General features: G+C 36.7%; 1 protein-coding gene across 2 annotated transcripts in view; it reads left to right on the top strand.

The window, feature by feature from the left end:
• The window catches only part of LRRC28 (leucine rich repeat containing 28), a 102,752-nt gene that overhangs the window by 67,954 nt on the left and 22,355 nt on the right, over positions 1–12,443 (top strand). For both annotated transcript variants that reach the window (XM_074354207.1, XM_074354206.1), the window contains one exon: positions 819–921. In XM_074354207.1, the coding sequence (XP_074210308.1) occupies positions 819–921 (103 nt within the window). The remainder of the gene's footprint in view (positions 1–818; positions 922–12,443) is intronic.

Genomic DNA, 12,443 nt, shown 5'->3' with positions numbered 1-12,443 from the left:
CTTATTGAATCCTCCTCCGGTCTTTGCTCCACCTCACCACTTGCCCAGTTAGTTCTGGGAAACATCTAGATTCTACCTCTTGCTAGCAGCTTGCTCCTCTTGCAGACTCTTCATTTTGGTCCCCCTTTCTCACCTCTTCCCATTCCTAGTACAAACCCATTCCAGCCCTACTCCCTGTCCTATAGGTCTTATCCATCCACTTGTACCTTCATACCTCACTGGGGACTGGGACTCGGGGTTCCCTTTGCTTCTTCCTCCTACTGCAGCCATGGGCAGTTCCATCCATTCCCACATCCACCTGGCTGCTGAGGTCCCAGCCTAACCATGGCCTGATCCCCAGGCCTCCCTCACCTCTCCTCCCATCTTTCTGCCCAGGGGAGGTGAGACACAGTGAATCTCGATATAAGAGCAGAACTAGGCTTTTGTAGACTGAGCTGCCAACTTAGTTTGTGTAACACTTTTTCCTGGAAAAATATGAAACTAAATGACCTATAACAAACTTTATTCTTAAATAAAAATTGTTTATTAAAAGTCATAGAATATTTATGTGGTGAGGAAATTTAATAATATTCCCAATGTTCATTTTATAGTTTAAATAATCAAGGTTCAGTTGGGTTGAGTAATTCTGCAGCACTCATGTTTTCTGATGTAGAATCTCATATTGCAACTGACATAATTTCACACCTAGCGTTAAATCTACAACGTTTTTTGCTTCCAGAGCAGAAATTTTGAATTATTCTAATATTGTGTGTTAATGTTTACATTTCACATTATATTGGTGCATTATAGGAGTTACAGCGCTTTTCTTTCTAATCCAGATTTAGGTCGATCTCGAGAACTACAGTATGTGTACGTGGATAACAACATTCACCTGAAAGGCTTGCCGTCCTATCTGTACAACAAAGTCATCGGGTGCAGTGGGTAAGGCTGCTTTCACATTTCACACTATCTATCACTCAGTGCTTTTGCTGGTTTTGTTTCTGCTCCATTATTGATCCTGGTAAAACTCATATACACTACTTTTAATAATCCTGTTCAACTTTGCCTTTCGTCTTAATGTGCTAAACCAAATACCCTTAGAAGCCAAGAATGTTGAGCAAGCAATTGAGAGTATCGTACTTGAGTTCAGTGAGTAAGCTGTGCGTTCAGTCAGTAAGTTGTTTATTATTTTCCAGTCAAAAGAAAAATTAATCCATGCATACTGTTATAAACTCAGTAGTATCACTCACAGAAACTGGAGGAATCAGCATTAATTTCAAAGCTTTTCTTTCTCTGTGCTCCATTGCAGTGACAATTTTACTACACTGTCAGCCCTAGTATCTAGGACTTCAATGGAAATATTTAGAACTCAACATTTGAAATAATCCCTCAATACAGATCATGATTCTAGCCACCAAAACAGATGTTTCAGTTAATAGGAAATGTTAGGCTATTATTTTCAGAGCAGCGATAATCTTTCCGACTCAGTCAGGCTTTTAGAAAGATGGCCTCAGCATCTCCTTCCACAGCAGTGAGACAGGACCACCTGAAAGAGGTTCCCAGAGTGGTGTGAGCTTCATACAGGACAACTCAGCTGCCAGAACCTGCTTTTGACGGGCCTGACTTTCCTCACTTAAGCAGCCAAAGGATACTTGTAACACCTTTGACGCTGCTTAGCCAGCATGTTGACTCTCTCCTTGTAATTTCAAACATCCTACACAACCTGGCTCATACTAGATGTAGTTCTGGCAAGAAAAGGGATGACAGCAAGCTTGTACGTAGATGCAGCCATTCCCCTGTTGGCCTGGTGCCAGGGGACGGGCACTGAGCGGTGATTGCTCCGGAGAGGGTAATCCTAGGAGTTGTGGCCATCCCCTAGGAAAAATTATGCAGTTGTTATCTTGGAAGAGCCCTGGATGAATTCAGTGCCTGTATGGGCTGATGAAATACAAGCCCAGAGATGTATTCCAGAACCTTCTGTGAAGCATAGATAATAGAGTATGTGGTGGAGTTTTTAGCTCAGTGACTTTTCTGCGGCTGATTATGTGACAGCTGTGATACTACTCACTCATTAATCCTAATGAGTTCTTAAAGCATCTATAATATAGCCTCATTTTTCCAAGTGGTAAGTAAAATGCACTCAATCACCAAGATACATGGAATGATGCAAGCAGGCTCCAAGGCTGAAGGCAGCCTCTCCCCACGCCAGAGCCTTGAGAGGCTGCGTTGAAATGTGATTTAAGTCTCTACCACAACTAAGAAATAGCTTTTACTTGAGATAAAGAGCCTTCTACTTTAGATGTTTAGATGTGGATGTTACTGACTGTCAGAAAGTTCTATTTGTGCAGGGCAGAGGGACAGATATATTTTCATCGTAGACTTGGTATCTGGTAGCAGAAGTTGTGAGACTTATGAGAGCTGCGAATCTTTGAGAAAATAAATAGTAAGGCAAAATGTGCAAATTATTAGCAGATAGTGTACACTTTTTATTATTATTAGCATCTTCCTTTGGTAATTGTAGTAAGAAGATAAATAAAATTATTAAAAGGACAGTTATCAAACAATCAGTTTTCTAATATTAGTAGTTTTTGGAGTATAGGCCATCCCACATACAAATGAACTATGATACGAAGGTATTTTTCATCTGTTGGTTTAACTCAGAATGCCTTTCTTATGGATGCAGTCCTGGTGGTTATACTCCTAGCCAGCTCATTAAAAGGTTATTTAACCCATTTTACACCCCCAAAATTATGGTTACTTATACAATATTTCTATGGCAAAAATGTATTCAAAATTCCAGTTCAGTACCTGCTTTCATGGGCCTCATAATCTAGCCAGGGATCCAGTCAGTAATTAAACAAACTTGCTGCTAATTCTCTCTAAGGAGATGATATTAAGCTGAGAACCAAAGGATCAGCACATTTGGCTCTCCACTGCCATCACAGGTTCCTTCTAGCCCAGAGGTAGGCCTGGATCATAGGAACACACTAGCTTCTGCCATACTGTACTATCTGAAACACTTATATTACCCTTTTCTGATTAAGCCTAAGAGAATTAGAGCAAAATGAATACAGCTTTAGGGACCTGTGGCACAGTATTAAAAAGTCTGATATGTGTATGATTCATATCTCAGAAGGAAAATAGAGAATCGGGTATACAACATATAAATGGATATAAAAATAGCAAATAACAAATGTTGCAGTTTCAAAAAATCTCAGAAGTCTCACAAAATTATCTTTGATATTCATAGAAATGTGAAGTTAGCTCCTCCTTATTATATGTTCATTTATTTGTCAAATAATTATTGAGCATTAACTAGCAAGTCAGCACTGTGCTAAGAATTGTGGAAAAGATAATTTAGATGTTTATTCTAATGTATAAAAATAACTGTAATACAAAAAATAAATACTCTAAGAGAAAAGTAGAGTAATGAAAATTTACAGCATGGGATTATCTTTTTATGACCTGGCCTTGAAGGCACACACTGCCATTTGTATTATATCCTATTGATTACACAGGTTAACCCTATTCATTGTGGGAGGAGACTGCATAAGGGAGTGAATACCAGGAGGGGAGGATCGTGGGAGCCATCTTGGAGGATGGCTACTGTTTCCTTGCATCCATGCTCTTTGCTGACTTCTTGGAAAAGTATGGTTTTTGTTTTGTCTGGATTTTTCTTATTGTTACTATGGGAGTAAATGTCTTCAGTTCTTCTATATTTTACCCAGATAAAGAAGTCCCTCCCATGTTAGAATTTTGAAGGGTGGTAATTGGCACATTTGCTTACCCAGGAGAACTTAGTAGTAAAAGTGGTCCTGTAGCAGAGTTATTTTCTCAGTTGTCTGATTATATGAGAAAAAGAAAACCAAGCCACTGCTTTGCTTTTTCTTATGTAAATCAGCAATTATAGCTGGATTTGGGTACAAACTGGTTAAATGGTTTGTTAAGATAACCATTCAAGGTAACAAATGAGAAATGCATTCCAAGTTCTGAGTTAGATAAATATACCAAAAAATATCCTTTGAATCATAGTCCATTTGTGTGTGTGGGCTGCCCGCACACCTCAAACAAGCAATACTGGATACCTGAATCACCACCATGGGGCAAGCATAAAGCAGCCTAGCTACAGATTAAAAAAAAATAATACTAAAGTGTGATTTGAGCTGTCACTCAAGAGACAGTCTGTAGTTTGATTCCAATGCAGTAATTAATTGCTTATTAAAACAAAAATATTAATACTCCTTTTAAGTTTTAGAGGAATATAACAGAATCCAGAGTGTTTACAATATACCTTTCAAAATGTCCAAGATACAACTCCAAATAATATAACATTTGAAGAATAAAGAAAATATGACCTAGTATCAAGGAAAAAGATAATCAGCAGAGACCAACCTGAGATGACCCAAAATGTTAGAATTGACAGACAAGGGTTTTAAAGCACCTACTCTCAATGAAGTAAAGAAAAGTAAGTTTTCAGTGAATGAATAGACTGGAAAAATAGGAACTCTATAAAAGAAACAAATGAAAATTCTAAAGTTGAAAAATACAGTATCTAAATAAAAACTTTACTCAATGGGCTTAACAACAGAATGGTGTAACAGAGAAAAGTCAGTGAACTTGGAGGTAGATCAAAAGAAATGATTCAGTCTGAAGAACATAGAGGAAAAAAAAGATCAAAAACAAGAATAACCGTCAGCATCATGGACCTGCCAGACAGTACAAAGAAGCCTGACGTGTGTATAATTGGCATCCCCAAACGGGAATACTAAAAGATGGGGCAACAACAAAATTGCTTGAAGAAATAATGTCCAAAAATTTCCCAAATATGGTAAAAGACATAAATTTACATTTTCAAGAAACTCAGTGAACCCTGAGCAGTATAGATTACAAAGAAAACCATACACAGGGAAAGCTGCTGAAAACCAAAGATAAATAGAAAATCTTGAAAGCAACCAGAGAAAAATGACAAACTACATGCAAAGGAATGATTCAAAAGACCGTTGCCTTCTCATCAGAAATTCTGAAGGCCAGAAAACAGTGGAACTCTATTTTTAAAGTGCCAAAGAAGAAAACAGTAACCCTAGCAACCAGCAAAAATACCTTTCAAGAATGAAAATAGAATAAATGCATTCTCAGATGGAACAAAACTAAGCCTTAAAGGAGGCCCTGCCAAGATGACAGTAAGACCCTTTGTCTAAACCAAGGCTTATTCTATCTGCATGGCATAACTTCTTTCCTTCTCCAGAACCACTTTCCTTTTCCTCCTATTTTAAGCTGAAAAAAAAATATTTTTTTTTCTTTCTGAAAAGGAGGGTTAATCTGGTAGCAGTTTCCACAGTAGTGAGCATGTGGATGACAGTTTATTATCTGAAGTTTAAAAGAGATTAATTTGGGTTCTTTTGGTAAGGGAATTTAAACATTCTTGACTTTTAACACTTTGGTAGGTGGAATGGTAAGTTTGAAAATGCATAAGAATTAATTTGCTAAATCACATACATGTTTTGGAGCATAATCTCGGTGGCAAAATGATGTCACTGTACATTTAGTTTGATTAGTATTAAATGTTGAATGGCAGCTCTGAAAACGTTGAGTTGAGAGGGAATTGTGTGATAATTGTTATGAAGTATCTGCATACCTAAGCTGACGGTCCTGACATTTGTAACAAATTTCAACTCATTTTAATAACCCATTTAAGAGTTGGAATGTTTAATCATTTCTGTAACCATTTCACCATTTATTCTAAAATAATAAAAACTATTGAGTTAGAAATCAAAGATACTAAGGCTTAATAATTGTCAACTAGATAAACAATAAGTTTCTACTGTATAGCACAGGGAACTATATTCAATATCTTTTAGTAACCTACAATGAAAAAGAATACGAAGTGGAATATATGTATATATATGTATGACTGAAACATTATGCTGTACACCAGAAATTGACACGATGTAGACTGACTATACTTCAATAAAAAAAAAAAATTTTTTTAAAAATTTAAATTGCCAACTAATAAGCATTTCATTTTATTGCATACTGAACATATCATGGAGCTTCCGTCTCTCTTTACTGACAGTTCATTTCACGATGATGTCTTACTGAGATGAGTGACTCTAGCTTTCAAGAGACGGACCTTTCCAGCCTTCTTGCCCATTTGCTATTCTCTTCCATGAACTGAGACTCTGGCCAGTGGGAACTGTTTGTTTAATCCCATCTGCCCCGTGCATTCACAGAATTGAATCCCTGTTCCCTTTCCCTGGAATATCATCATGCTAATCTTAAGTTTTGAACAGTAGATACCTTCATAGCAACATCTAGACTGGTGTTTGAGCAAATATCTGGGTACCATGGCCTAGCCAAGTTAATACAAATATTTAACTATCACATCATGTATTGTAGTGTATTATCCAAAAAAAAAATTATTATAATGATAAAAAGAGAGCACAGCTGTGAACATTGCTTAACCTTTACTGTGGTGCCAGGCAATGTACTCATTGACTTATCTGCAAATGCACATAATCCTCCCAGCAACCCTTGTGATATCTCTGTCTTAGAAGTGAAGAAATTGAAGCTCAGAGAGATTAAGTGAAGTGTCCCAGGTCACAAAGCTTGGTGGGGGTAGAGTTATTATCTGCTTCATTGTCCATACTGCTAACCTCTGCACTGCATACACTGCCTCCCTCTTCTCCTTGGTCTAGAATCACCTCTGTATGTTTGAGCCCCTCTACTAGCTTCTTGAGAACAGGGATGGAAAATACCTTTCTCGCTCCTGCATCATTTCACATAGTGGGGTGGATATGTAGTCTCTGAGAAGGTTAAGGAAGGTTGGCCATGGCCAGCAGAAAGGTTCCTAACTCGTGTGAATTCCTCCCTTGCAACCTGCATTCTGCATAGCTGCAGCTCTTCTCCAGGGTTAAGTAGAGGAGGCATTTAATAGAAGTATCATAAAATGAATTTAATTAGCTGTTTATAGCCAGTAGAAAAGAGTGGAACTTCTGCTAAAAGAATTATCAAAGGGAAATGAGGCCTTACATAAAATGAGGATCCACTTACTTGTTAATGTGAGTCTTTTCCGTGGTTTCTCTCATAAACATATCCTTTTAATTATTGGAGATGAGGAAGGCATTAGGAAAAGTCTGACTTTCAGTTTTCTGAACCTTTATTTATTACCCAATATTGTTAACTTCTTTGGACAGTGTCCTTGTAGAGTTCATCAACAATTGTAAGGTTAAGAAGCAGCAGCTGTTAAGGCAGTAACGGTATAAAGTAAATATTCATGAATGACTTGCTTGCTTTTTACCTCGTATTTTTATTGTTTCATGGTTTTGCTCAGGAATTCTCATACTAAAGTATAGCTATAACATTTGGAAACAAATAATATTGTTTTACCACATGTATTAATCAGGCTTCTCCATAGCAACAGAACCAACAGGGTGCGTGTGTGTGTGTGTGTGTAGGTAGGGGGCCGGGGGGCACTGAGAGGGAGAGGGAGATTGATTTATTTTAAGGAATTGACTCATATGTTTGTGGGGGCTGGCAAGTCTGAAATCTGCAGAGCAGTCTGGAGACCCAGGGAAGAGCTGATGTGGCAGCATGAGTCTGAAGGCAGTCTGCAAGCAGAGCTTCTCCTTGGGGGACCTCAGTCTTTTTCTCTTAAAGGCCTTCAACTCCTTGGATAAGGCCCAATCAGCATTGTAGAAGGTAATCAGCTTTATTCAGAATGTACTGATTTAAATGTTAATCTCATCTTTAAAAATACCTTCACAGAAACATCTGGACTGGTGTTTGACCAAATATCTGGGTGCCATAGCCAAGTTGATACAAAAATTTAATCATCACACCACATACTGTAGTATATCATTCAAAAGAATCATGTGTTGTGTGTTTGCTGGTGTTTCCAGACTTAGTGGACGTACTGCATAATAGCATTTTGGATATGATCCCCTCATCCTAATTTTCTCCATATTAAGAATCAAATAATAATTATAAAGTAAAATTTAAATTTATTTCCTCATCTTCACAAAATGGTTCAAGGATGGTACCTTTCTAACCCACAGAAATACTCAAAGTCACAACCGTACTGCTACAGACTCTCACATTTATGTGATTCCTTAGGGTCAAGAAAGGTTTCGAAAGTAAGAGGGAGAAAGGCAAAGTAGCAGATCAAAGAAAAATACTGAGAAAGTTTTCGTATAAATTTTGGCACCAGTTGATAGGCCAGTGTGCAGCTGGTTTGCCCGAGTGTACCCATACTAGCTGTTAAATTATTGGCAGTTTTGAAGTATTTCTACACAAGTTAGTGGATAGCTGTTGAACTAAAAGCCCCTGAGATCCCCCACTACTGTGTCTGCTTTTCCCTTAAGATCTCCCCATAACCCAGCAACTCAAAGGGCAGAGGGCTCCAGGACTGTGCTTTAGCACCATTAATATTGACAAATGCATACAGTCATATAGCCACCATTGTAATCATGGTTTAGAATGGTCATTCACCCCCAAAACGTCCCCATCTCCCTTTGAAATGAATCTTTCCTCTCCAGGAGACACCCTCGCTCCGTGGAAACAGTGGTCCGTTTTGTACCCCTATAATTTACCTTTTCCAGAGTGTCATATAAATAAGACGATATGGGCTGCTGCAAATGTTCATGTATGGAGTTTTACGTGAACATAATTTTATTTCACTTGGGTAAATAAGAATGCATTTGTTGGATTGTGTGGTAAGTGTGTATTTAACTTTATGAAAAACTGTCAAACTTTTCCAACATGGCTGTGCTATTTAGTATTTCATGAATGTTCTTGTCAGGTTTTTTTTTTCCCTTTCAGAAATTCTAATAAGTTGGTAATACCTCTTGGTTTTAATTTGCATTTCTCTAATGACTGTTGATGTTGAACAGCTTTTCATGTGCTTATTTGCCATCCATATACAGTTGACCCTTGAACAGCACAGGGGTTTGGGGCAGACTTCCCACTCAGTCTAAAATCCGTGCATACCTTATAGTCAGTGTACCATTTTACATCCCCACCTGCAATATGAGAGATTTTTGGTTCTTACATATTTTTGTGAACACTTGGGATGATCAGTCTTTTAAATTTTATCCCAAGTATGTAGTGTATATTTCCATTAAGTTTTTAAATTTCATTTCTCTTGTAAATAAGGGTGTGTCTCTTTTTATTTCTTATTTGCCATCCATATATCTGCTTTGATATAGTGTCTTTCTCCCATTTTTCCCTTGGTTGCTTGTGTTCTTATTATTGAGTTTTGAAAGTTCTCTGTAGATCTGGATACAAGTCCTTTATCCTGTATATTCTTTGCAAATATCTTCTCCTAGACCATGGCTTACCATTTCATTCTCTTTTAACAGGGCCTTTTGACGAGCAGACATTTTTTTATTCTGATAAAGTCCAGTCTATCAATTTGTTCCAAATCACAAAGGTTTTCTCCTATGTTCTCTTCTAGAATTTTTAAGGGTTTAGGTTTACATTTAAATCTATGATTCATTTTGAGTTTATTTTTGTATATGGTACAAGGTATGATTGAAGTTCCTTTTTTTGCATATGGATATACAATTGTTCAAGCACAATTTGTTAAAAAATAATATCCTTTCTCCACTGTATTGCCTTTGTACCTTAGTTGAAAATAGTTGTCCATATATATGAGGGTCTGTTTTTAGATACTCCATCTGTTCCATTGATCTGTCTATTTTGACAATATCTTAATTATCATAATTTTACAATAAGTATTAAATTTTTTTCAAAAACTTTTGACTATTCTTGCTGTTTTCCATTTCTATATAAATTTTATAATCAGACTCTGTACAAGTTTTAGAATTGTATTTTCAATTTATATTTTTTAAAAAAACTGTGATTTTGATTGCATTGAATCTATAGATCAATTTGAGGAGAATTAACATTTTAACAATATTGAGTCTTCCAACCCATGATCACAATAAATGTCTTAATTACTTGGCTTTTTTTTTGTAGGGTTCAGTGTACAGGTCTTGGACATCTTTTGCTAGATTTGTCTCTAAGTATTTTATATTTTTCGTGGTATTGTGTATGGTATTTAAAGTTTTAAAAATTTCCAATTGATTATTGCTGCCATATAGAAGTACAGATGATTCTGTATATTAATCTTGTATCCTCCAAACTTGCCAAACTCGCTTATTAGTTCCAGTAGGTTTTCTGTAGATTTTATTGGACTTTCTACATACACAGTCATATCTTTTGGGAAGAAAGACAGTTTTGCTTCTTCCTTTCAAATCTAGTCACCTTCTATTTCTTTTTCTTTCTTTATTGCACTGGTCAGAAGCTCTAGTACAATGTTAAATAGAAGTAGTGAGAGCAGACATGTTTGTTTTGCTGAACTTATGGGGAAAACAGTCTTTCAACATTAAGTATAATATTGACTGTTGTTTTTTCATACATATCCTTTATCAGATGAATAAATTCCCTTCTATTCCTAGTTTACTGAGAGTTTTTAAAAATTAGAGATAGGTATTGAATTTTGTTAGACCTTTTTTCTGCATCTTTTGATATGATTATATAGTTTTTTAGGTTTTAAAATAGTGAATTACATTGATTTTCTAAGGTTAATACAATCTTGATTAATAAGATAAACTTCATTTGGTCATAGTGACTTTATACATTGTTGAATTCAACTTGCTAAAGTTTTGTTTAGATATTTTCTATCTACATTCATGAGTGATACTGTTTTTTGTCTCTCTTTTCTTGTTATGTCTTCATCTGGCTTTGATATCAGGATGATGCTGGCTTCATAGAATGAGTTGGGAAGTATTCCAACCTTTTAACTACAATTTCAACTTCATTAGTAAATGTAGGGCTGTTGAACTTCTCTGTATCTTGAGTGAGCTTTGGTGCTTTTTGTCCTTCAAGGACTTTGTATTAGCGTAACATTACTTCTTACCTTTCTATTATCTGCAGAAACGGGGCATTTCTGATATTGGTAATTTGTGTCTTCTCTCTGATTAATCTGGTTAGAGACTTACCAATTTTATTGATCTTCTCAAATATCCAGCTGATATTTTAATTGATTTTTCTCTATCCTGTTTTCTGTGTCATTGATTTTCTTGAATCTCTTTATTATTTCTTTTATTTTACTTACTTAGGGTTTAATTCACTCTCTTATTTCTGGTGTCTTCAGGTGAGAGCTATGTATGTAACATGACCTTCTTCTATGCAGTAATTATAATCATTGTTGTAATGACCTTTTCTGCCAGTTTTAACACCTGTCAGTTCCTGGTCGGTTTCAGTTGCATGATTTTTTTTTTCTTTATTACAGGTCATATTTTCTTGCTTATTGGAAAGCCCAGTAATTTGGGGTTGTATGCCAGACAGTGTGAATTTTACGATGTTGAGTGCTGGATATTTTTATATTCATATAGCTATTCTTGATATATGTTTTGAGACACAACTAAGTTAATTGGAAATAATTGAATCTTTTCAGATATGGCTTTTAGATTTGTTAGGTGAGAATGGAATGGTGTTCAGTCTAGTGCTCATTATTCACCACTACTGAGATAAGACCCCTTCTGTGCACTCTACTCAGTGTCCCTTTAATTATGAGGTTCATGTCTGACTGTTAAGAACAGGCACTGTTTCCTACCCTGTGTGACCGCTGGGCACTGTTACCTTTAATCCTTTGAGCTCATCCTTTCTCCAGCCTCAGGTAGTTTCCTCATGTGCTTGTGCTGATCAGTACTCATCTGAATACTCAAGGGGGACCTTGTGCAGATCTCCTGAGTTCTCTCTCTCTGCATCTCCCTCCTCTGAGGTTCTCTGTCCTGTGAATTGCTGCTTTGGACTCCCTGAACTCTTAGTTCCTTGTCCTCAGTTTAAGGTGCCTGCCAGGCTGTGACTGAGCTCCGCTTCCCTGAGTGCACTCTTCTCTTCCATTAAGTCTCTGCTGAAATGTCACCTTCTCAGAAAGGCTTTCTTTGATTATGTTGTCTAAGGTGATACAGCTCTCACTCCCCTCTCACTCTATTAGCATATATTTATCTTTTAATTGTCCGTCTTTCCTCACTATAATAAGCTCGATTCTGATCTTAAGTGTGTACCTAACAGAATTTTATGCTCATATGTATCCAATAATATATACAAAACTGTTCATAATAGCCCCACACCGGAAACAGCCCATACACTTGTCAATTACTGCACAGCGATGAAAATGAATAAACTACAGTAACACACAGCAGCGTGGATGCACCATAGAAATATAATGTTAACGAAAGGAGCCAGACACAGAATACTTCATGCTGTTGAAGAAGGCAAACCAAACTCTAATGTTAGAACTTGGAAAAACTGATTCCCTTTGGGATATAGGTTTTGCCTAGGTTCGGGGGACCCAGCATGGCCGTATGAAGTTCTTTTTCTTGAGCCCAGTGGAGAAATTGATTGAGTAGAATTAATTGAGTTCTAGGTCAGATACTGTCTTCTCTGTAAAATCTTCC

The sequence above is a fragment of the Camelus bactrianus genome, chromosome 27 (assembly GCF_048773025.1).
Source record: "Camelus bactrianus isolate YW-2024 breed Bactrian camel chromosome 27, ASM4877302v1, whole genome shotgun sequence".
Classification (NCBI taxonomy): Eukaryota; Metazoa; Chordata; class Mammalia; order Artiodactyla; family Camelidae; genus Camelus; species Camelus bactrianus.
The sequence above is the reverse complement of the archived record's forward strand: the minus strand, read 5'-3'. Positions and strand labels throughout refer to the sequence as shown.